This window comes from Jatropha curcas, chromosome 4, assembly GCF_041381405.1.
Source record: "Jatropha curcas cultivar XTBG-Jc1 chromosome 4, XTBG_Jcur_1.0, whole genome shotgun sequence".
Lineage (NCBI taxonomy): Eukaryota > Viridiplantae > Streptophyta > Magnoliopsida > Malpighiales > Euphorbiaceae > Jatropha > Jatropha curcas.
In genome coordinates, this window is record NC_143154.1 from 19,819,443 (window position 1) to 19,846,364 (window position 26,922).

The 26,922-nt window shown below is 33.7% G+C and overlaps 1 protein-coding gene and 1 non-coding gene across 2 annotated transcripts; one reads left to right on the forward strand and one right to left on the reverse strand.

Annotated features, from left to right (window-relative positions):
• Positions 1-2,372: 2,372 nt before the first annotated feature.
• LOC105637330 (NAC domain-containing protein 54) lies at positions 2,373-6,303 on the reverse strand. Its single transcript, XM_012220767.4, has 4 exons — positions 6,031-6,303; positions 3,717-3,933; positions 3,026-3,300; positions 2,373-2,863 (listed from the first exon to the last, which is right to left on the reverse strand). The coding sequence occupies exons 2-4, from the start codon at positions 3,931-3,933 to the stop codon at positions 2,597-2,599; spliced, it is 759 nt and encodes a 252-aa protein (XP_012076157.1). The 5' UTR covers positions 6,031-6,303; the 3' UTR covers positions 2,373-2,596.
• Positions 6,304-24,148: 17,845 nt separating this feature from the next.
• LOC149496932 (small nucleolar RNA R71) lies at positions 24,149-24,255 on the forward strand. The gene has a single exon (XR_016320733.1). It is a non-coding gene; the product is annotated as a small nucleolar RNA R71 (small nucleolar RNA).
• The last annotated feature ends 2,667 nt before the right edge of the window (positions 24,256-26,922 follow it).

Consider the following 26,922-nt stretch of genomic DNA (forward strand, 5'->3'; position numbering starts at 1 on the left):
AAGAGAAGTACATTCTGCTATGTGATAGTCAAAGCACGATACATCTCAGCAAGAATTCGACCTTTCATTCAAGGTCAAAGCACATTGATGTGAGGTATCATTGGATACGTGATGCACTGGAGATGAAGTTATTTCAGATTGAAAAGATCCACACTGATGATAATGGCACTAATATGATGACTAAAGCTTTAGCTACGGAGAAACTTATCACTTGCAGAAAGATAGCCGATATGGCCAACGTCCCCACTTGAGTGTGCAGGGGGAGATTTGTTGTGGCGGTGCCCACTCAGTGGGACCCACATTTGAAAATAAATATAAAAAAAGGAGAAGAAAAGAAAACGTGGTAGGTCCCTCCGACATGTGGGACTCACACACAGTTGAAAAAGGAAGAAGAAAATTGGAGAAAGAAGAAAATTTTCTATGGTAGGTGATCTGTTTGTCGGTGGATGCGTGATTAACGCGTCCACCTCTCCTATAAATAGGAGATGGCGCTGGAGCTTCATACACACAAAAACACAAGCAGAGAAGAAAAGAAAGGAGATTTAGAGAGTTTTAGTTTTAGAAATGGTTCTAAAACTAGGGTAGAGAAAATAATGAAGATAATTTGGGGTGTATTTTTGGGAAACACTTTTGAGTACCACTATTTCTGCATTACTCTCTTTGTAAGCCTACTATTTTTAATAGTGGAAGAAATATTCGGTATTTATCCCGTGGATGTAGCCCTAAACAATTAAAAGTGAACCATGTAAATATCTGTGTGTCATATTTCTATTTTTCCACTGTGTTATTATTCTCGTAATTTTATTGCCGGCGCCCTAACATTTTGTTGCATTATTATGATTTTTAATGCAAATTGATTGATGTTGCTTTTAAAAAAAAAATAATAAAAAGAAAGAAGAAGAAAAACTTTACAAAGCAATTTTACGCACATGCAATTATAAGATACAGTTGAATCCGTAAAATACTAAAGTACAAATTAACTCGTAAGAAACAATTTGAATAAACAATATTTTGTTAAATTTAAGAACTTTGATTATTTTCTTATAATTTTTAGTTTTTTCATTTTAATTACTATCAACTTTACAAAAGCCAAAAAGAGAGAATATATTTGTTGAAATTCATGTTAAAATCAAAATAACATAATACAACTATTTTCAAACACGAGTCATGCAATTGATTCTCTTTTTGAACTTCTATTTGCCAACTTAGTTCATTACATTTTTCCTTCTTAAAAGGGCATTTTAATAAAATATTACTCTATCAATGATTTCCCATGATTTTTCTTCCTACTCCCTTTAGAAGATATATGGAGTATTAATGATTTCGCATGATTTTTCTTCCTACTCCCTTTAGAAGATATATAGAATGAGAAGTCTCGAGTTCAAAGTGGAGGATTGTCCTTGTTGTGTAGTTTATAAAGTTATTTTGGTTCATTGGACCTTCATGTAAAAAAAAAAAAAAAAGATTTCGCATGATTTCCATTATGAAATTCTCTAAATAAACGCTTAATATGGATTAAACGAAGTGTTTTTTAGAATATTAAAAACTCAAGTATACAGGACGTCCCTGTTAAAACTAGCTTCGTTTTACCCATTTAGCATCACTCTTATCTTTTAAAAACAATTTTCAAAATTTAATCAATTCTAAATTCATCAAGAACAAAGGTACCCTAAATCTACTCTTCTCTCTATCTCTCTTTTCTCTGTAATTTTTTTATTCTAATTTTAGTTTAAAGCTACCGCTAATGGGGGCTACTGCTGTTCATTAGTGGTAGCCCTCTATCTTCTACTTTCTACTATCTCTTTCGCTTCACTTTTTTTTGCTTTAATAAATTCAAATATATTTTTCTTATAATATATTTACTTTTTTTTTTTTTGTTACGGTTGATTGTCTCATAATTGGGAGTTTTTTTTATCTCTTTGTGAGGCTAGTCCCTTCTTGTGAGGGTTTATTTTTAAATAAAATTATGATATTTGATTTTATTTGGTTGGAGAGTTTAGATCTTGAATTGCAAGTGTAAATCTTCAATCAATGACCTGACAATGCAGTCTATTCCTGACAGTGTAAATCTTCATTATTCAAAAGGATATAGATTCTTGTGTCAGTTAATAGATTAATAACCTTTATTAACTAGTAAAGTTCTATATTTGATCTATATACTTATTTATAATTATTGATATTATTATTAATGAATTACATTTTTCAAAAAAAAAAATCTAAATTCATCAAAATTGGAATTTCCATCAAATCATTTAAATGCAGGGCTATACGACGAAGAAAGGAAGACGAGACATTATTCAGTTTCCCAAACTAGCTAAATTTAATAATAAAAAAATAATAATAAAAATAATAAAAAAAAACTAAACATAATCAAAACCAAATATATTCCCCTCCTTTGTAATTTCCCATATGATTTGCACTTTAAAGGTTAAACCTTTTAATTTCCCATATATCTATGTATGTACATATTCAATCTTTTTTTTCTCTTTTCTTATGGTAAAAGACCTTAAAACAAAAATTTGAGATGGGAAGACAATGCTGTTCTGCAACTTTTCCAAGATTTTTTGGATTCAACATAACATTTTCCTATTTCCTCTTACTTTTTGATCCTTTCATTGCCCTTCTCATTTTGATCCTTCTCTTTTCCCTTTCGATCCCTTTCATTCCTGGAGGTCTTGAGCTCAAGTTGTACATTTTCATTCTCATTTTCCTTTTGATCTTTTTCATTGAGTTCGAGTTCTACATTGTCCATCTCCTGATTCTTTATGAAGAGTTCAACATCTCTAACTCCGAGCAATTCAAATGTGCCTTCTGGCTTGGGCGGTTGTCTATAAATGACTTTGCAAGCAACAACATTTAAAATCTGAAAAGAATAAACGTATGTAAGAAAGAATTAAAATTCCTTAATCATGTCCTTATTTCTTCTGAACAATGACAACAAATAACAACATATAAGCAAAATTACTTCTTTTTAGTTTCTAACAATGGCATAAAAAACTACAACATAAAAGTAAATTAAACTTACCTTTTCTCGAGTAGCATGATCCATTTCATTAACTTGAAGCCACTCAGGATTAACTCTATACTCGTATATACTCCATTGAGATTTGGATCCTTTATCAGGCCTTCCATGGTAGAAATCAAGTTTTCGCACAAAACCAATCAATTCTTTCTTGTGTTTGCTCATATAGACGTGATTCCTAGAGGAGACACGGTAGAAACCATCTTTTGTTAAAATTTTGCCTTTTCTTCTGTTGGAAAAGAAATACCATTCACTGCACGATCCATGCTCATAGTCACCTGTAAAAGAATTTACAAATCCAAGCTCACCAAACAATTTGAAGTAAATTCCACTTGAAAATTTGTACAAAATTACTACGAGTTGTATAATGTTTATCGAAACTTCCCTTATATTGAAGTATAATCTAACTTTACTTTAATATTAATAATTACTGACTTTACTTAATTATTTAAAATTTTAAAAACAATATTTATTAACCCTGAATGAGATTATATATGATATATTTAAAATGATCAATGAATTTCAGTTCGACATTCAAACTACTTGATTAACAGACTTGAATTCACTAAAAGTCATAGCAATCATGAGTAAATAAAATTCAGATATATATAGTTAAAATGCAAAGCTAAAGCTAGCTTAACATATTGATCACTGCTAACAATAATCAGATAGAAGATGAAGAAATTTAACTTACCCACGGGAAGCTGATCTGGGTTGCTGGAGAAAACATCAATGGTAGGGATTATATCAATAAGATCTTGATCCAATGACTTTTTCTTTACAATAGGATCTTGACCCAATATCTTGCTCTTTAAATAGAAAAGAATTAATTCTGAATCTGTAGGACAAAACTTGTACCCAAATGGTAGAACAACTCGCTCGTACCCACTTGGTACAGCAACTTGCTCCATCTGTTGATAAAAATTGAGAATTTGAATAATTTCTCTCTGACTCTACAGTCACATACAATAAACAATAAATATACAGTAAAATCATACTTATGTGAGCAAGAGAGAACAAACTGAAAGAAAAATAGTGTTTTACTATGACTCCACAGATTCAGAGGTTCCTGAAAATTAACAACAAAGTATAAACAAAATCCTACTACCTAACAAGAACTGTAAATCAATATTCATAGTAGAAAAGTTTAGAGTAATTAGTTTCCAACAATTAAGGCTAGAGTAAGTTGACTGGTCGTTGTAATAATATAAGAGAGAAATACTAATACTAATTTTAGAAAAACTGTTCTAAGTAGTTAATAAATATACCCAAAAAAATATATATATATTGAATCAAGTCAAAGTCAGTTGTACTTAAAACTGCTTTGACTTAATTTGACCAAAATTTGACTCAATTAACTGAACAATAACCACAGCAAGCAAAAAATGACATTACATACAGTTTACAGCTATTTGAATATAAGCACGGGGAAAAGCATTTTTATAAAAGAAATTACAAATCAACATTACAATTAATGTTGGGAATTGATTAATTACAGTCTTCAAAAATAATATTACAATGGAATTTATGAGTTAATTTAATTACAGTCCAAAAAACCTAAAATTCAAAATATCCTACAAAATTTGGAAAATCAAGATTTTCTTCCTTCTTCCAACCTTTCCAAACGAATTCCAGAAATTTCTCTCCCTTGAATTTGATCTGCTTATATATAGCAAACAAATAAGAAAAAAGAATAGAACAGAAAAGAAGCAATCATAACATTGAGCTTAAATAAACAAACAAAACATTACACATATGCACTAATTAAACACTGATTGTCCTTCAATCCAAACAAGTGACACAACAATTTTTTCCAAAGAATCCAAACTGAATCAGTATCTAGAATTGATATCTCAACTCAAAACAAAGCAAAAAACTAATTTTCTCATTCAATCCAGTTCATTCAACATTATAAGAACCTAAAATAAAAATCATAACATCTTTATTACTTCTCCACAGAGGCTAGCTGCAACCATAGACGGTCCGTAAGTCAAACAAAAACCAAAAAATTTGAAGTTTCCATGCCAAATTTCTTTCCCTAGAATATTTGATTGTGTTCAACAATATCCTCATCATATCCTCGCAAACATGGATTCAAAGCTTCAGGTTTTTATTTTTTTTTATTTTTTAATAATATCATCAACAAATTTAGATTTACCATTTTCACTGTTTTAATTTTTATATATTAATTCAAAATACCCAAGTTCAACTGGATAGAGAATTCCTTTCTGGGCATTACTCTTTGACATCCAGCAAATAAGTGCAAGCAAAGAAATTCTAGTTTTTCTCAAACAATCAAAAAATAAAAGCTAAATAATATTAACATAATTGAAGTCATTATCCTCGAAACATCTATAGGCCAATCATAGGGACACAACAGAATCATTTCAACCAAACATGTCCAACAAAGCATAAAGTTCCAAAATCAATATCATTATCTTGTATAAACTCCGACGCATATTTCATTGCTCAAAACCAAACATAAGAAAAAAAAATTCAATAACTATTCATTAGCAAATTGTAACCCAAATCATAACAAAAATCATGTATATTAAACATATTAAAGATCAAACCAAACATCCAAGTAATTTCAAAAAAATAAAAATCTAAGACTACAGCACCATATTTAAAATCCACTTTTGTCCCTCTACATAACCCTTATTCGCTTAAATTCAATCCAATCTTATATACCGAAAAATCTAAGACTACAGGCAATGGATTTCATTTTTCTCAAACACAGAAGTAAACAGAACAAATATTTCATAAACCCATGCTCAATAAGTGAAACCCCAAACCCTAGATAAGCATAAACAAATATACGTAATACCAACAACAACAACAACAACAACACAAATCCATTACACAAAAATAATATAATAACTGATTCTTAAAGTAAGACTGTTAGAGTAGGACAGAGTATTCAGTGTATTGTTAAAAGCAAATACTCAAAAGCCAAAAGCAAAAGCAAATAAGAAAAAAATGAAGAACTACGGAAATAAGATCAGAACCTTATCCTTAAACCCTTCTTTTTGAATCAACAGAATCGCACTACTTGCTTCTGAAACACGTTGACGTCAGAGAAAAATGAACATTTTTTTTCGTCTCTGTTTTTGGAGTTGAAGAGAGAAGAAACAACGAAGAAGGGAGGAAGAGAGTGATTAACCCATAATGAGAGAAGAGGTTCGACGTTTCTTCTTCTGAGAGAGGAGAAGACAGAGCGAGGACGGTCCAGAAGATCCGTTAATGCGTAAAGTAAGGGAGGAAATAAGAAGGGAAAATGGGATATATATGGGTTTGGGATTAGAATTTACTTCAGAATAATACATGGAGCTGTCAAATTAGGGTTTAAAGCTTTTTTTAATTTAAAAAATAATAATAAAATAAGTGAATAAAATAAAATAAGCAAATAAAAAGTGAAGTAAAGCATAACATGAAAATTAAATAAAAATACACCTTCAACTTCTTAAAAGGATAAAAGCTCATTTTGGAAATTTTTATGTCATTTCTATTATTTAATTTTTCTAATAATATAATAAGAGGATAAAAAAAGTGAAAAATAAATAAATTCTTAAATTATAGTTAAATTAACGCATAAAAATCTTTTTTTTTTGAAAAAATATATCATTTTTAAATTATAATTCTGTTAATATTTTGGTCTTTCATTCAAAATATATAGAGGGATCAAATTGTTAACAAAATCATAATTTAAGGATTTATTAGTTAATTTTTTTAAAAAAAGAGGTCCTCATATGTTAATTTAATTATAATTTAATGACAAAATTATATTCTTCCCTTAAAAATCTATTTGTAGAATTTTTCACCAAACATTAATTTATTTCATATTTTTTACCAAACAAAACTAGAAGTAAATTACTTAATTAAAATTATATTCTGACCTTGTCAAAATATAGTGTCTATTAACAACTTTCTCTTTGAGGGGGATTTGCTTACTGTATGCATAGAATCTGTACCCTAAAAATGAAAAGACAAAAATATAAATTATATTTACAAAAAGATAAGTGCATATAATTTCTAGTATGGAATCTTCTCTTATAAAAAAATTTTTTCTCTAATTTTTCTCTTTATGATTAGAACACGATTTAAAAATTGAAACGACTTTTTCTTGGATAGATGTGGAATGAGATTTGAGAACTTGATTTAAAGGGTCCAAGAGGTTTGATCTTGAATTGATGAAAAATGAACTTGGACAATTCAAGGATCGCACAGACTTGATCTCGAATTGACGTTAAAAGAGCTTAGGTTCTTTAAACTTGATATAAAGCTTTTGTTAGTTTTAGTTTGAAGAGTTTTAATATTTTTTTTTCTGTCTTTTTTGCATGTGTCTGCAATGTGAAGAGAAAACGCCTATTTATAGAGGTTTGATGAAATCCTTTAGCCACGTATGTAATTTAATTGGTCTATTCTTAACTTTTATTGGTCACTTTTGCATTTTATATAGACACTTAACCTGTACACTAAGTATTCAATTTAATTGATTCACTTGAAGAATTTTTATTTGAATTTACTATATTATTTTTTCAATGAAATAAATAATTCTATTCAATAATTTTGTTTTAACAAACATTAAAATATTTTGATTATTGTCAAAATAAATTATTTAATTTAACTAATTAATAAATTAATTTAATAAAATTTAAGTATCTATAAATCCCTGTCAAAACATTTTCATTAAATTATTTGAATGGGTCTCAAAATTTGACAATACATACATATTCATATCCTTTTATTATCTTGACTCTCAATTAGTAGAAGTTGGCAACCTTAGCCGTCTCCCTCGCTCTTTTTTTTTTTTTTTTAAATTTTGTTTTCTAAACTATTCCTGATAGTCTCTTTGGTCACTGGTGATTTTTTCTCGTACCTTCCTTTTGTTTTTCTTTATTTTATTTAATTTTCTTTGTAATAATTTTCAAATATTTAATTTTCTTTTTAATAATTTTTAAACCTATAATCGTTTAAAATAAAACTTGAATTTAGTCTATTAGATCTATAATAATTAACAGATCTTGAGTGTTTTTGGTACGCTCTCAAAGGGTTTACTAATTTTTCTACTTTAGTGAAATTGTTCCTCGTTATTGAGGAGTTTTTACGTGAATATTTTATTTATTTGGTAGTTCGAAATACAAGATGGATTGCTGGTTGCTTATGATAGGAGACTTCAGATTTTCAAGTTCGGATGAATTTCTTTTACCAATGGGACTTGATAATTCTTCTATTAAAGTTTGGTAGGTGTCAGTTATAATAAGTTTCTAAAAAAATAATATTCAAAACAATAGTGTGAAAAGTTTCTTTTATCATTCTATTTGAAAATTGACCAGTTTTTACTCGAAAAATTAATCTCTTCTCCTAAAATCAAGAACATTCCAAACAAAAGATTTCAATTTTCTATATTTTATTCCTGCAGCAATATTATAATGTACTCAACTTATATTCATTATTAATGAATTGTTAATTTTTTTTTTAAAAAAAATAAGTTGGCAACCCATCTCCTCCCAATTGCATGAAATTTGTTCCCAAGTCTGGCAACTTTTGCTTTTTTTTCTTTTAAATATTTTTCTAGCTTGAACCACTCTAATTCAATGGGTTATTTTTCTTTTAACGCAAATCGTGAAACTCTACTCCTTTTTGAATTAGAATTTTTTGTTTTGAGATTTTTTATCATTCAAAAATTAAAATCTTTGTTTTATAAAAAAAATCAAAATCTTTGATCATTTGGAGTCAAAAATTTAATCTTCTTGAGTTTAGAGTTGAAAAATCTTCTATAAAAAGGACCATTAACCTATGCTTTTCTTCACATCAAATTTTAGAATTATTAATTAAAAATTTTCTTTTCTTGACAACCAATAGGTACGCCTTCTACACCCTTCAAAAATTGAGACTGTTTAGGGCACAACAATTTTTTTTTTTTTTTCGGTACAAGTAAGCATCCCTTAATTATTTAATTTCTTTGATGGGATTCTTTTTTTTTTTTTACTATTATATATATATATATATATATATATATGTATTTGTGCTTTGATCACATAATGATCTGACAATAAAAGAGTAAAGCCCATCAGATGCCTTTCTTTTGCAAATTTCAACTATAGTTTTCATGATGTACGCTTCTGTAATTTGCAATTTTGCATGGCCTCTTTAAAGTTGAATAAGCCAATGCATGAGCATTAAACCCTTTAGGGTGAACAACTCGACAACTTCTACCCTAAAAGCCATTCGATTTCCCTTTTTATTTCAAGTAGTTTGAATTTCCAAATAAATTTGCAATCTTAATATACAAGTGTTTTTTTTTTTTTTTACCCTCCGACGTTGGTAATTTTATTGGTTCCATTAGTGTAAGCTCCTCATCCACATGCTATGCTAGTGTAGACAATTGATTCAACTGCCACATTGATTTTGGCATGTTTGCTATCTTCAATTTATTGCTTGCATGATGCTCCTTCCATTTTCTTTATTTAGAGAAAATAGAAAAAGTTCATGGATTTAGAAAATTAGTTAACTGAATTTTTCTTGTTAAAATACCTTTAATAAGACTTCATTTTATCATTCATTATGAGAACAACAGTTGATACAAGAGTCATTTCCAAGAGTGCATTAATGTCCTACTTGCATGGATTGGGACGTCACTTTTAATAAAAATTCAAACATTTCATATTCTGTTATAATACTTTATTACACTGGGATAGTATACATATTATGTGCTCAAAAATAAAATAAATTTGGAGCCAAATTGAAGGCTAAGTTTTAGAACTTATTCATTAAAGGCTATAAATTCTCAAAATTTTTGGAGAAAAAAAGGAGGGAAAACTAAAATTTTGGCTTTAACTTATTTAAACTTGAATAATTTTTCAATTTAAATCTAAAAGCAAAAATTTAGTTGCTCAAAATTTAATTGAATTTCAGAAAGTAGTGCCCAAATGCAATATCTTACAACTAAAATAAAATAAAATTTGGAGCCAAATTTTGTAAGTTTACAATGAGATTCCTTGACTTCTAAATTTGGCTATATATAAAATGAAACCATAGTTAATTATTTGATTCCGAGAAACTTATTCTCTTTTCCATAACACCTAAATCAGCCATATTATATCCAGAAATTGCCATTATTTTGCATCATTCAGACTTGAATCCTATAGGTAATGAAGTAGAAATGACTTTAGATTGCCTCTCAACAGTGCTATCTTTATGCATTGCAAGATCGAGCATATCTTGTGGACTTTGGTCACATTGGTCATCATCATTTGTTTGCTTCTCAAGAAGATTATCAAGTTTGGCCACATTAGCATCTTCTCGACCACTAATAGCAAAAGTAGGTGTTTCAAGAACTTCAGAGTACTGACCATTTCCTTTGTGAAAGTGCCTCAAATTAGCAATAGAAGATCGTAAATTTTTAAGTAGTGCACTGTTTTTCTATGTTTGCTCATTATTTTTGTCTACCTTTTCCACCAATGTGGCCAAAAAAGTACTAGTTGTATTTAATTTTTTCAAAATCTCAAAACGCCTGCACTTTTAAATACAAAACGTGACTGTTTTCAAAATCTAACTAGCCCAATATACCTTTGGTCCTTACACCAACAATCGTGGACACGTTTACAATGATAAAAGTGGACATATAGCTATCGAATATACTAATAAGGGCCAACTCTATATTTATGTTATAAAATTTTGACATTTAGAACTTGCACTTTAATTTTGTGGTCAAATTTATATAAACGACTACCATTTTGTAAAATTGATGTGAAAAAGTGAATTGATAACTGGTCGTTTGACCTTCAATCTTGAAACAAACACATACACTCCAAGGACATTCTAATCTTTTTAACTTGGCTTGCATCCTAAAGTTACTATTTAGAGTAAAATTCACTATATAAAAAATACACCCAAAAAGGAAATTTTCCTTAAATAAAGAGAACAGATGGAGTATATATAATCCAATGTTAGCTTATACTAATGATCTGTATCCCATAAACTTGGCTTGCATAAATCATCCATTTAGCTTTTATTTATTGCATGGCCATGCCCGTTTATTTATATGACATACTCTATACTTCTTTTTTTTTTTTTTAGCCTTCATTTGATTCTTTTTCCAGCTAACTAGCCAGTTTTAAGGCCTCATCAAGATGACTTGCATTAATTGTTGATTGTTCTACTTCATGCAAAGTCCAAATATTAAAGTTTTAAATGACGATAAAAAAATTCAAATCCTACAATGATCTTCAATTTTCAAAGATCTGTACATAGATATTTTAAAGTTAAAGCATCAAGCGATGTGCACCCTCCTTTTCTTAAAGATTGGACTATCGAACGCACTTTGTGAATTATTTCAACTTTCATGAAGAAGTTACATATATCAAATGTCAATTTGTTGTAATCTTCACTTCAGTCGCTTCAAACTCCATAAAATAATGTTACACTTTTGAAAGTTGCATTGACAATAATGAAGTTTCTTAGCAACCGTCTTTCAAATTTGTTAGTGAATTTTTCTTCATCGAATGTTATCGGGAGTGACTTGAAGATATATTAGCAACTCACCAACAACTACTTTTGGAAGCCAAGTTTATCATGCTTTGTTTGACCTTTATTTACTTATGATCGCTTCATAAATGTTCTTCAACATTTCTTCAAACATTGAACTATTTTAACAAATACTCTTTTTATCTAGAAGAGTCGATTTCTTTTTGGGACTAGGATTTTCAATTTTTGGTCATTTATAACCCCCTCAGCTAAGGATCTTACAGAAGTTGGTAAATGCAAATACTTATTTGATGCATACTACAAAAATGCCAAGCAAGTTGACAAAAACTTCAAGTTGAAAATTCACAATTAGGTGAAATACTTTTGGTTTCACGATCCTATTAAATATTTTGATCCTCCTAAAAAAGACTATAGTGAAAGGATTGCTCCATCCAAAAAGAATTTCAATCCTTCAACTGTCATTAGCATCAAACTACCATGAGATACAAACTGGCAAGAGCACTTTCAACATTTTAAATGTCAAAGATGATAATGTGAGAAGATGTTTACTTTGCTGCTTTGATTTTTTTTATTGGCATGCAAATTTGGACTTCCACTTGATCTTATGAGTCTTATTTGTCCAAGCAACTTTAAAGTTACAAGCATGATCACAACAGGTGAAATTTTTTCTTCGGCTATTCTTATATTAGCAAGCATTTATAAAGGGCTTTGAGTTATCTCTACTATTAAAAAACTTCGAAGAAATGTGAATGCCATTGCCTTTCTATTATGTTTAAGTTTGGTTAACTAATTATTTTGACATGCATTTTACACATGTTGTTGATGAAAAAACTAAGATGATATTCTACAATGGACAATGAATGACCAAGTATTATAGTGAAACTGAAGCCATTAACCATTTTATGGAAAGGAAAGCTTATATGGGTCCATCTCTTGTAGAAAATATTACCTTCTTAAAAACAATGGTAAGTTGACTATACATCAAGTGGATACTTCATCAACCTCAATTCAAGCTTCTTTACTTTATGCTAAAAAAAATGGATACTTTATTGCATTATGAAGCCCTTACAGATGTGTCTGGTAGTATTGGTAGGTCCTTTCCAAAGTATCTTTAGAGACCATCATATAGCTTTGGGATTCTTGTGTTTATGTAAATAGTGGTGCTAGACTAACTGGTCCTTTAGTGACACTTGATGAATGCTTTTCATGCACTTGAGCTTTTGAAAATTGGTGGCAAATAGAATGGTCTAAAGCTTGTTCTCATGATGTAACTACAAGTTTAAAACAATGCCAATATTAGTGAAATCCTTAAGGCCTTGATTGAATGATTCAAGCATTAAAAGGTACATGTGTTATTTAAATCCTCTACATGAATCAATTGTTAAGAAGGATAAGATAGTTGCACCAATTGTTTTGAAGATAAAATCACAAGTAGTTGCTAATCCTTCTAAAGAAAAGGAAACTAGTGCTCCAATAAAAAAAACTCCACTAACAAAGAGCAACAACATCCTAATGGTATCTTGCAAGAGGAATCAACTTCCCAAACAATTTCTTTCATAGAAGGCAGTAATGAATCAAATACTTTGGATAATGACATTCAATTCAAATTGGAAAAACACCTAATCAATTAAAAGTGGTTGAAGATGCCTTGAACTCTCACTCTAGCCAAAAGCATAATAGAAGAGATTTGCTTAATCTATCTCTTTCACCCATCTTCTAAGAGAGCACGCTTAATCCTGGAGTTTTTCCACCTCTCCAAGCCATTCCACCAAAAGGCACTTGCAGTAATTACTTTCTTCATTTTCAATGTATGGTTCCATTCATTCCCATCCCATGCATTCCACTGCCCTAAGTAGCTTTACCATCCTAAAAGTCTGTCAGGAGTCGCTCCTTAGTGCCACTCCCTGTCCTTATTGGACCAATTTCCCAATTCAGATTGTCATAGCCTACTAGTTTCTCATTCATGCTCGAACCACGCATCTACTGGAGGGGATTCAGGTTTGATATCACATATCATGCTTTGACTCTTACTAATAGAGGAATTGCCCACTTTAGACAGGATCCACATCGCCTTATCCACCTGGTGGAGTGGAGAACTTCTAAGAGGTCATTCATCTCTCAAGAGATAATGCTTAACCCAAGAGTTTTTCCAACTCTCCAAGGTATGCCACCAAATGGCATTTCTAGTGATTCGTTTCCCCATTTTCAATGTATGATTCAATTCATTGATGTGCCCTATATTCCAATACCCTAGGTAGGAATTAGTTGGCAACTTTTAACTCAAATTCAGGATTTCTTGATTGGCACGGGCGTACTGCCTAGCACGGTCTGGGCGTGCCAGGCTCTGGAAGTCTGGGGCTCTCAGCACGGGCCGTGTTGTTCAGCACGGTTTGGGGAGGTTCCAGAGCACTGGTTTGCGCATTGGCACGGCCAGGGGCGTGCGCTCCTCTGGAAGTCTGGAACATGTGTAGCACGGGCGTGCTTTAGCTGCACTGCACGGGCCAAGTCTCTATCTCCAGTGCGAGCACAGGCGTGCGCCTTAGCATGGGCTGGGGCGTGCGCGCCTCTGAAAGTCTATGGCAATTGTGGCACGGGCGTGCAGCTCAGCATGGGCTGGGGTGTGCGCCTTTGGATCTTTACTTGTTTTGCCTTGCATTTGGCACGGCCGTGCTGATTAGCACGGGCTGTAGCGTGCTAAATATATTTTGCCTTATTTTTGTTCTTTTCTTGCAAAATCCTACAATTTTCCTCCAAATCAAGTGAGTTGTGTTTCAAGGAAGCTTTTAAATAAAAACATAACAATATTACATAAAAACTAATTTAGATAAATTAAAAACACTAGAAATCTTAGTGAAGATTACAATAAAAACACTATAAAAATTAACACTATCAGAATTCCCCAAACTTAAACTATTGCTTGTCCTCAAGCAATAAAATTCCCTTGAAACAGTTTGGAATAATTATTCACGAATTTAATAAATATCCAAATTATTAACCTAAGAATAAATTATATGTTTCCTATGTCAATTATTTTCTGGCCAAAATTTTAATTTTCAATAAAACATATTCTTTTTATTAAACATAAGTTAACAAGATTTTTATCATCAATCTTTATTTAATTTTGTGATAATTAGAATATGAATTTACAAAAATTAATTTAACCTTTAAATAGAATAATATTGTAGCAATCCCATAGGCAATATTAATCATCTCTTCTCCACAATTGAAATGCTTACAGTTTTGAAAGATCAATAGGTCTTTATTTAGGTTGTAATGGGGTTTTAGGGGTAAAATTTTGGCTAAAGAAGAAAGGGCAATAAGATAAAGAAAAATGCAACAAATGCTTCATATTAGGATTTTGTATTTATATTAAAACCAAGTTGTATTTGTAAAGGGAGATTTTAATTTAAGCTCTTCACTAGCTCAAACTTTTAGAGGTAAATTTTGGCAAGGTTTCTTCTCAATATCCTCGAATATTTCTTTCTTACTAAGTTTCCCCAAACTTGAATTTTTGACTAATTTCTTTTCTAATGGGGTACTCCTCTTTTTCTCTTTTGCTAGTATTACTAGAATTTTCTCCACTTGTTGCTATGTTTTAATAAAATAAAAATCCTTCAATTATACATTGTTGCATTTAGGGTACAGAATTGATTTGGTTTAGTGGCTAGGTTCATATAGGGGTGATTAATGAAATTTTGATATAGGCTTCAAATTGGTTGCAATGGTCATATTTTCTTAGGTGGTCTAAGTTAGATATGATGTTTTTATCAAAGAATGTCTGAATCATTTCTTTCTAATTGTAAGCACAAAATTTTTGCCTTGAAGAGAATTCTAAATTGTTCTAGGAGTGTTAAGGTTAAATAAGTTTTTATGAAAAACATACCTATTTATCATAAATTTAAATAAAGGTTGCTGTTTATAATCTTAAAAACAAATGGTTAAATCAAAGAAGTATGTTGAGTTAAAAATTTAAATTTTTGTTAAAAGCAATTAACTTTAGAAAAACAATTAATTTAATCAAAGGTTAATGAATTGAAGATAAATTGTAAATTTGATCACAATTATTCCATACTTGTTTTATTTACTAAAATAAAAAAAAAATTCATGAGAATTTTATAGTTTAGAATGTCCTCCCCCAACTTAATGGAGCACATTGTCCTCAATGTGTATTTCCCAAAACTTATGAAATTATGGATACTTCAATAAAAGGCTAAGAAGTGGAGAAAAGTACCATCATTGATTTGAGACAATAAAATGAAGCTGGGCGGCGAAGATCATCCAAGCTATAATGTTAGAAACAAACTAAAAATTCCAAAATATTAAAATTGAAAAGGAATTGAAATCGAAAGTAGGTAAACTTAAACTAATGGAAATCCAAAGTATTTAAATGTTCAACAAACAGAAAAATAAGAAGGAATAACCAAAGTAATGTGAAATATATCAAGCTTCCGGTGGTGGAGGTGGAGGAGGCCGTAGCAACTGAATCACAGTCTGAAGCTGAGTGGAGAGCCCCTGGTAGTGACCTTGCAGGGTGTCTAGGCGAGAATCGAGGTTGCCGTGCATGACCTCTATCGACTGGAACCGGTCAGCAATCATCGATTCCATGCCAGTGAGCCGAGTGTCGAACATATCCATGCGAGAGAGCATGCGGGCAAGCACCTCATCATTGGACACAGTGGAAGTGCCCTGGAATGAAGGTCCAGCTCCAGAAGTACCTTCACCAAAACTAAAACCAGGGAAAGGAGGTGGCTGATCCTCCGCTATGTTAGCTGCTGCAGGCGCGTCATCATCGGTAGTTTCTGCTGGGGCACCTATTACACGGTATGAATCTCCAAACTTCTCCACAATCTTCATGTGAATCATGAGATCAATATCTAATTTAGTCCCTCTACCGCCTCCGATACTGTCATAAATGGGTCTAGCCGGATTCCATACCCTTAGATAAGTAGCAATGCGTGTAACAAAGCAACCTATCATAAGGCTCCCTTGTCGGCCCTTGCGACTCGAGCCCATTTTTGGCATAACCAATAACCGACATTTAGTAAAACTCCGTGGTTAATGGCCCATAAAAAATAAAGCTCATTTCTCCCCAAAACTCCATCACTTTCACTTCTGCCAAAGATTTTATTTACCAAAAATTTGTATATATACCTCAAAGCAGGACTTTTTAATTTGGAAGCCTTAGAGACCCTAGGGTTATAACGGTCTTCTCTCATTAATTCATGCCACCTATCTGAGTCAAAAGAATCTGTGGGGAGTTGGGTAATCGTATTTTCAGTGGGAAAACCAAAAATGTGACTAACTTCATCTATTGAAAGTTCAAAATCTCTCCCAAGCAAATGAAATCGAATAAAATTCCGAACACATCCAATTGGAAATCTAATAATGGAAGAATATGAACTTAAAAATTCCAATTTCAAAGGAGCATACACAGGATCTCGCATTTCAATAAAATTTCCACACCCCACTCGCCGAAGTGGTTCTACCACAGCTTCCCTAAGTCCAACTATTGACAAGGCATCCTCATCTATAAATTTATTTGGCAAAAGAGGGCGTGATGAGAGTTTGTGATACCTGTCTAGTTGCTCAGAAGAACTTGTTTCAAACGGAGGAAGTGGTGGACTGTCAGATGGTGGAGAAGCGGTGGAAGAGCGAAAGGAGCAGCGTCCAGCTGCTACAGATGAAGCAGTTCTACTTCTTTTGTACCTGGGAGGCATGATGATGAAAATATTGGAGAAAATGAGAGAAAAGTGAGGGAAAATGAGAGAAAATGGGAGAAAATGGCGAAAATGGGCGCTGGCGACTAGGGCATGCGATGATGAATGAAACAGCGTTAGGGCATGCTATTTAAATGAGTTAGCATGCACAGGCGTGCGGTTCAGCACGGTCTGGAGCGTGATCTCCCCTGGCAGTCTGTTTGATAGCGCGCACGGGCGTGCGGGTGACACGGGCTTGGGCGTGCAAGCTTCTGGAAGTCCAGTGACAACGGGCACAGGCGTGCTAGATGGCACGGTTCAGGGCGTGCAAGCCTCTGGAAGTCCAGTGCAAACGGGCATGGGCGTGCTGCGGGGCACGATCTGAGGCGTGCTACCCTCTGATTCTCATTTTTCAATTTTATCTTTGATACACGGTCATGCTAAGTGGTATGGCCAGGGCGTGCTGCCTCTTGTTATTCCTATAAATTGAATAAAACAAACAACAAGCACATAAAACAAAACAATCAAAATGAAAATGGGTTGTCTCCCATAAGCACTTTTGTTTAACGTCGTTAAGTTCGACGTACTAAACCTGATTCAAGCTAATCAAGACTGATAGTGGTTTTAACGGGATCAAAATTTCCACCTTGGTAAACCTTTAAACAGTGAGCATTCACCTTGAAACGTCGGTTACCATCCATTATCTCAACTGCTCCATGCGGGAAAATTTCCTTAATCGTGAATGGGCCAGACCATCTTGAGCGCAGTTTTCCGGGAAAAAGGCGGAGTCTAGAGTTGTAGAGTAAAACCTGTTGGCCTACCCTTATTTTCCGCATAATGATACGCTTATCATGCCACTATTTTGTGCGATCTTTATAGATTTTGGCATTTTCATAAGCGTGGAGCCTCATTTCATCCATCATGTTTAATTGAAGCAATCTCTTTTGACCAGCTTCCTTAGTATCAAAGTTAAGGAATTGGATTGCCCAATATGTCTTGTGCTCCAGCTCGACAGGGAGGTGACAAGCCTTACCGTATACCATTCGATATCGTGACATGCCAATTGGTGTTTTGAATGCAGTTCTGTAGGCCCAAAGAGCATCATCGAGCTTCTTGGACCAGTCGTTCCTTGATTGGCTAACTATTGTCTCCAAAATCTTTTTGATTTCCCGGTTCGTGACTTCTACTTGCCCACTCGTTTGAGGGTGATATGGGGTACCTACACGGTGAGTAACACCATATCTGGAAAGTAGGGAGTCAAGGTACTTGTTACAGAAGTGCTTACCTCCATCTGTGATTATTGCTCTTGGAGTACCATGTCGTGTGAAAATATATTTCTTGATGAAGCTCATCACACTTTTGGCATCATTATTGGGAAGGGCAACAGCTTCTGCCCATTTTGACACATAGTACACCGCCACTAGGATGTATTGGTTTGAGTATGATGATGGAAAAGGTCCCATGAAGTCCAGACCCCAAACATCGAAGATTTTGACTTCAAGAATGCTATTCAAAGGCATCTCATGTCTCTGCGAAATGTTACCTAACCTTTGACAACGATCACAAAGACGGACATAGTTAAAAACATCTTTAAATAGATTAGGCCAATATAAACCGCTCTCCAATATACACGCTGCTGTCTTGTTTGCTCCAAAATGTCCTCCACATTCCATTGAATGGCAGAATTTAAGGACACTTTCCATTTCACTTTCCGGTGTACACCATCGGAATAGCTGATCACTACAATATTTGAACAAAAAGGGCTCCTCCCAATAGTAGTATTTGATATCATGAAAGAACTTTTTCTTTTGTTGATAAGAAAAGTTGGGAGGAGGGATTTTGCAAACAAGATAGTTAATTATATCAGCATACCAGGGGGCTTGAGTATTTGCTATCAGCAAAAGTTGCTCATGGGGAAAGCTTTCATTGATTTGTAGCTTGGTTGTATCCTCTTCCCCCAACTCTAGCCTGGAAAGATGGTCAGCCACAAGATTCTCGGTTCCCTTTTTGTCGCGAATTTCCATATCAAATTCCTGCAATAAGAGAACCCAACGAATTAGTCTTGGTTTTGCATCTTTCTTTTCTAGCAAATATTTGATAGCTGAGTGATCTGTGTAAACTATTATTTTGGCTCCAATTAAATAGGCTCTAAATTTGTCAAAAGCAAAAACAATAGCTAACAATTCTTTTTCAGTAGTTGCATAGTTTAATTGCCCATCATTCAATGTGCGGCTAGCATAATAGATGACGTGCAACTTCTTTTCCTTTCTTTGACCAAGAACGTCTCCAACAGCATTATCACTAGCATCATACATAAGTTCAAAAGGAAGAGTCCAATCTGGTGTAGTGATGATAGGTGCTGAGATCAACTCCCTCTTTAACCTGTTAAAAGCATCTAAACACTCTTTGTCAAATTGAAAGGAACATCTTTAACTAATAAATTACAGAGAGGTTTTGTGATTTTCGAGAAGTCTTTGATAAACCTTCTGTAGATTCCTGCATGACCAAGAAAACTTCTTATCCCTTTCACTGCATTAGGAGGAGGTAATTTTTCAATTACCTCGATTTTGGCTTTCTCTACTTCAATTCCCTTTTGAGAGATCTTATGCCCTAAGACAATACCTTCCTAACCATAAAGTGACATTTTTCCCAATTCAAAACAAGGTTAGTGTCTTCACATCGTTGCATTACTAAGGATAAATTATGAAGACATGCATCAAAAGAAGAACCAAATACAGAAATGTCATCCATAAATATCTCAATAGATTTCTCAAACATATCAGAAAATATGGACATCATGCATCTTTGGAAGGTTGCAAGAGCATTGCATAGTCCAAAAGGCATTCTCCTATAGGCAAAAGTGCCATAAGGACAAGTGAAAGTAGTTTTCTCTTGATCTTCAGGAAAAATAGGTATTTGAAAGTATCCTAAATAAGCATCTAAGAAACAATAAAAGGGATAACCTGCAAGTCTTTCAAGCATTTGATCAATAAAGGGTAAGGGAAAGTGGTCCTTACGTGTTGCTTTGTTCAATTTTCTATAATCTATGCACACATGCCAACCTGTGACTGTTCTAGTGGGAATTAATTCATTGTTTTCATTAAAGATAACAGTCATACCTTCCTTCTTTGGCACAACTTGGACAGGACTCAACCAACTGCTGTCTGAAATTAGATAGATGATTCCGATGTCCAGAAGTTTTATGATTTCAGCCTTGACTACCTCCTTCATGTTTGGATTTAATTGTCTTTGATGCTCGATTGAGGGTTTGTAGTCTTCTTCCATCAGGATCTTATGCATGCATACACTTGGGCTTATCCCTTGTAGATCAGAAATTGACCATCCTATTGCTTTCTTGTGCCTTCGAAGAGCCTGCAACAACCTTTTCTCTTGATCAAGCATTAAGTGAGAGGAAATAATAACAGGAAAAGAGTTGTTCTCACCTAGAAATGCATGCTTCAAATAAGGAGGAAGCTGCTTCAGCTCTTGTTTGGGTGGTGTATCTTCTTTTTCTTTTTCTTCTGTATTATTATTATTATTATTATTATCTATGCTATATAAAGTGTCCTTTACACATTTATCAATTACATCTTTTTTTGTTTTAGAAAAACTTATTTATATCTTATATATGGAGAGTCCAAAATGTCTGAGTTAACAATGCCTTTTAGTAATGGAGGCAAAGAAGCAAAAGTAGTAAAAATACAATTAATTGAGTACAATCTGCTGAAACGTGCTAAGAAATTAGCTGCTTGGTTCCCCTCGCGATAAATATGACAGAAGGAGACATTGAACCCCGAGATGGAATTCTTGATCTGTATGATAAACCGAGGTGTTCTGGCTGAAGTTGAGGAAGTGATGAAGTCGATAGTAGTTTTTGAGTCACTCTCAATAATAAGGGGGAAGGTGTTTAGGCTTTGGCACCAACTAAGACTGCAAAGTAAGGATTTAATTTCAGCATCTATAGAGTCTCTGGCATGAATTGGGAAGCAGTATGCAGCAATGAGGCTTCCTAAATGATCTCGAATTATAGCTCCTCCTGCAGATGAAGAAGAAGAGTATGAAGCATCAACGTTGAGTTTGTAAAATCCAGCTTGTGGTTTGATCCAAGATACCAGCTTAATTTTCAATTTATTTCCGAAGAATTCAGGAAGGTAATCCTGAAATAAAGGAATGAACTTGGCAAATTTGGATTCAGAGTGAGCAACCCCCATTTGTAGATCATGGTACGAATCTGTTCTAGCAAATGGGGAATATGAAAACCATCCCCTTCGCCCCATATGAGACAGCAGTATGCTGACCAAATAGAGTAGAGAATAATTTGGGAAATGAATCTCATTATTATGCCTGGTGATGATTTAGGAGTATAATGAATCCACCATGAAATTAGTTCCTGTCGAAGAGAAGTTGATGCTAGCGGTTTAGTGCAGAATGTATCTCGAAAGAATTTCCAGATCAGTTGGATTGTCGAACAACTAAAAAAAATGTGATTAAATGAACCTTCAGCTGAACAGCAAAAGGGACAATAAGAAGCAAGATGGATTCCCATCTTTTGTAATCGAGATGGAAGAGGTACAGCCCTTTGCAAGACTTTCCATGTGAAGATTGATATTTTAGCAGGGATATTTGGATCCCAGATCGAACGGTAAGAGAGAGTGGCCGATTTCTTTAGTCTCACAAAATTATATGCTAATTTTAGACTGAAGTTCTCCCTGTTGTTATCAATCCAATGGGGGCCATCTTCCTCGATTGAAATTAAGGAACTAGCTGTTGATTGAATCCGACAAATTCTTTTCCAGGTACAAGAATCAGTAATTTTAAAATTCATTTGATCTCTTCTATAGTATTTCTTCCATAGCAGCTTTGTCCATAATGATTTTCCTTCGCAATATCTCCACCATAGCTTAATAGAATATGCTTCTTGGAGAGAGGATAGAGATCGAAGACCAAGACCTCCTTCTTCCACTGGGAAACAAAATCTGTCATATTTCAGCCAATGATATCTGTGAGTTTTAGAGTCTGAAGACCAGAAGAAATCTGCAAACTTTTTTTCAAGGATAGCAATAATACTCTTCGGAAGAGACATAGCTCCCAATGTATGTATCGGAATTGAATTCAGTACATGTTTAATAAGTAGCAGTCTGCCCCCAATGGAAAGAAATTTTTTTGTCCATCCTTGCAGTTTAGCATCAATTTTTTGAAGAAGATAAGTACAATACTGAGCTCTATTAATTCCTTTATATATGGGAGCTCCCAAGTACGTGAATGGAAGATCTTTACCTGTGATAGAAAGAATAGATTGAATTTTTTCCTTGTAAGCCGAAGTTCTTTTTGAAGAACAGTAGAAGGAGCTTTTGTTGAGGTTAACCAATTGTCCAGAGGTTCTTTGATAAAGTTGCAGGAATTCTTTAAACCGTTTGGCACTTTTAACATCTATTCTAAAGCAATCATCACAGTCCATAGGAAGTTTACAAGATTTTAACACATCAAAAACAACTTCTTCTTGACCTACTCTCAATGTCAATTTCAAATCATGTGCATCAATTAGAGCTCTTGCAGTTGTAAGAAAAGGTCTTCCAAGGGTCAATGATCCTTCTCTTCCTTCATCAAATGCCAAGGATGACAAAATCAACTGGAAAAATGAATTTTCCTACCTTGACTAAGACGTCCTCTATAATTCCCTTGGGATATTTGATCGATCGGTCGGCCAATTGCAGAGACATCTTCATTGGCTTGAGCTCTACCATACCTAGCATTTTAAAAACTTCATAAGACATTAGATTTATGCTAGCTCCTAGGTCAGCTAAAGCCTTTTCAAAATTTAAATTGCCAATATTATAAGGAATAGAAGAACTCCCTGGATCTTTAAGTTTAGGTGGCAATTTATTTTGAATGATTGCATTGCATTCCTCAGTTAGTTTCACCATTCCTTGATCATCAATCTTTCTTTTCTTGCTCCAGATTTCTTTTAAAAATTTTGCATAACTGGGCATTTGAGCAAGAGCTTCAGCAAAAGGAATGTTTATTTGAAGCTTTTTGAAGACGTCAAGAAATTTCATGAAGCTTTGATCATCCTGCGTCTTTTTCAACCTTTGTGGAAATGGAACGGGTGGAACATAAGGTTTCACTTCTTCCTTCTCCACTAGGTCAATGATACGTGTCTTTCTCTCTTCTTCTTTCTCCTTCTCCTTTCTGGGGTTGTCCTCCAATTCTCTGCCACTTCTCAAGGTGATGGCTTACCTGTTCTTTAGGATTTTTCTCAGTGTTACTAGGTAACGTACCTTGAGGTCTAGCTGCCATCATGTTTGCAAACTGTCCCATTTGGATCTCCAGATTTCTTATTGCAGCTTGTTGGATTTTGTTGTGTTCTCTTGTTTCGTTCATGAAATCCATGTGCGATTTTGAAAGGGCAGTAAGGAGATCATCATGAGACTTTTTCTCCGGAGGTAAGAAACCTGGTGGTGCATTTAAAGTGTTGTTAGAATTACCATATGAAAGATTTGGATGATTTCTCAACCTGTTGTCGTAAGGGTTCGAGTAAGAGTAATTCCTCCTTCCTTGGTTCATCACGTAGTTTACTTGCTCCAAAGTTTGTGGATTTGTAGAATCTAACATGCACTCTCCAACTCCATGTGGTTCGTTGCATCTGTCACAAGTTTGCATGATGGAGTTCACAGATTTAGTGGTTAGCAAGTCTAACTTTCTTACCATATTGTCTACCTTTGCATTTAGTGCTGTGATGGCATCAATTTCATAGATCCCTACAGTTTTTCTTCTTTCAGAACTGCTTTGATAATGGCTATTGGTTGCCATTTCTTCTATTAAATCGTATGCCTCATCTATCTTCTTTCTTTCAAAAGATCCTCCTGCAGCTGCATCCAAAGTAATCTTAATATTAGGTGACAATGAATTATAAAAGGTTTGGACTTATAACCATTTGGGCAAACTATGGTGAGGACATTTTCTCAACAAATCTTTAAATCTTTCCCAAGCTTCATACAAGCTTTCTTAATCATGATGAACGAAAGTCATGATCTCATTTCTTAATTTAGTTGTTTTAGAAGATGGAAAGAATTTAGCCAAAAATTTCTGGGCTAACTCTTCCCAAGTTGTAAAACTTCCAGCAGGACAAGATTGTAACCATGATCGTGCTTTGTCCCTCAGAGTAAAAGGAAAGAGTCTTAATCTAATGGCATCTTCAGAAACACCATTTTGTTTAAACGTGTCACAAATTTCCAGGAAATTAGTGATGTGAGCATTAGGATCTTCACTAGGGAGTCCTCCATATTGAATAGAAGTGGAAAGCAATTGAATAATTGCTGGTTTGATTTCAAAGTTATTAGCTTCCACTCTTGGTCTAGTAATGCTAGAGGTAGCTCCATTAAGAGAAGGCGTGGTATAATCTCGCAAAGTGCGAACATTTTATTGTTGTCTGATCTGAGGATTTGCAGCAAGAGGTATGTTCGGAAGTTGAGGATTAATGCCGTCCATGTTTGATTGTTGTTCAGATCTGTTTTCTTGTGCTCTTCTTGCTGCGTTGTTTCTTCTGCAGTTTTTCTCAATTTCTAGATCAAAGATCAGAGGTTCTGTTCTTCCTGATCTTCTTTGCATAAAACCTGAGATGTTCTACAGAAAAATTGAGTGAATAAAAACTAATGAATAAATAAATGTCTAAATTAATAAAAAGATAATTAGTATTGATATTGGTATTGCCATTCCCCGGCAACGGCGCCAAAAACTTGACAGCTTATTTCGTAAGTGTACGAATCGCTACAAGTAATATATGATGAGTAAGATATCGTTCCCACGAGGATTGTAATCCAAGTACCAAAATTATGTTATCTTATTATTATTTAAACGATAAATGAGGAAATTGTTTACAGAAATTAAATTCAACAAGTACAAATAAGAAGTTAAACAAGCAATTATTGATTAAAGAAATCAAGGAAGTAAAACTACTAGGGGTTTCGATTTCACTTAACTCCATCCAATTTATTTCATTAGTTCATTAATCAATTTAATTATTCAAGTAGGGGAAGCAACTCTGAATTTACTAACAAGCTCTTTCGATGTATTGCTAGCTATTTTAATTCCATTTAATTACCTATCTTCCAATATCGCAATTAACTATGAATTAAATCATTAATTTATGTAGTTGTTTATGAGTTTACAATTTAAGGTTGATAAATCATAAAAACCCCCCATGAGTCAAACCATATAGCTTCCGCATCAAGTTATTATTCTCATGTGTTTTATTAACCTTTTCATAGCAAAGATCCTTCTTCCGATAGTGATAATTGAAATAAATCAATCTAGGGGAAAATTCTGCCTAGAAGCATTAAGTTCATTAATAAATCATAACTTGAATAAGGAAAAATAAATCTAATTGCATAAATTGGAAAAGAGATTAAGCTACATCAAACCCCTAGTATAAGAATTTAGTTACACATAGTACTTAAATAAAACTCAATAATACTTGATAAATATTCTATAATCAATAAGAATAATGAAAGAAATAAACAAGATTAAGAGTTTAGAAATAAGAACTAGTGATAAATTGCTTGGATGGCTTCCTTGAAACTTTGCACAACTCTTGAGTACTTAACTTCTAAAAGAAAACTATATACAAGCTATAAAATGAGAGAAAGAATAGATGTATAGTGGAGTGTAGTGTAATGTGTGGGATGCCTTTGGAATGGCCTCTTCCCCTCTTTATATAGACTTCTTGGGGCGAACAATCCATATGCTTTAATGAGTAAAGTCCAACTTTGTGAGGTGGAAAAGTTCTAAATCAAGCCATAAATTACTCTCAATTATGGCTTTCCAAGTGCATATGGTTAAAGTTTGACTGGCATGTGAAGAGAGTATCCAAAGTATTCTATGAAAATGGTAGGAATTAGTTGGCAACTTTTGACTCAAATTCAGGATTTCTTGATTAGCACGGGCGTGCTGCCTGGCACGGTCTGGGGCGTGCCAGGCTCTGGAAGTCTGGGGCTCTCAGCACGGGCCGTGTTGTTCAGCACGGTCTGGGGAGGTTCTAGAGCACGGGTGTGCGCACTGGCACGGCCAGGGGCGTGCGCTCCTCTGGAAGTCTGGAACATGTGTAGCACGGGCGTGCTTCAGCTGCACGGGACAAGTCTCTATCTCCAGTGCGCGTACGGGCGTGCGCCCTAGCATGGGCTGGGGCGTTCGCACCTCTGGAAATCTATGGCAGTTGTGGCACGAGCGTGTGGCTCAGCATGGGCTGGGGCATGCGCCTTTGGATCTTTGCTTGTTTTCCCTTGCATTTGGCACGACTGTGCTGATTAGCACGGGCTGTAGCGTGCTAAATATATTTTTCCTTATTTTTGTTCTTTTCTTGCAAAATCCTACAATTTTCCTCCAAATCAAGTGAGTTGTGTTTCAAGGAAGCTTTTAAATAAAAACATAATAATATTACATAAAAACTAATTTAGATAAATTAAAAATACTAGAAATCTTAGTGAAGATTACAATAAAAACACTATAAAAATTAACACTATCATGCAACTACTCATGTGTCTCATATTATACAGGGATTTCTTTTGATGCAACCCATAAACGAAACTTAAAAGTTCATATTCATGGGAAACAGAATGAAGGTATGAATAGAAGGAATTGGGACTTATAGATTGATCCTAGACACTGGTTGTTATCTGGATCTTGAAAAGTGTCTCTATGTTCTTGAATGTGCTAGAA

Bases quoted from the DNA above. Each gene is read 5' to 3' on its own strand.
- LOC105637330 (XM_012220767.4), bottom strand. From the start codon at position 3,933: ATGGAGCAAGTTGCTGTACCAAGTGGGTACGAGCGAGTTGTTCTACCA. The intron at 3,301-3,716 runs GTAAGTTAAATT...ATTCTTTTACAG, and splicing joins CCCAGATCAGCTTCCCGTGG to GTGACTATGAGCATGGATCG. The intron at 2,864-3,025 runs GTAAGTTTAATT...TATTCTTTTCAG, and splicing joins ATCATGCTACTCGAGAAAAG to ATTTTAAATGTTGTTGCTTG.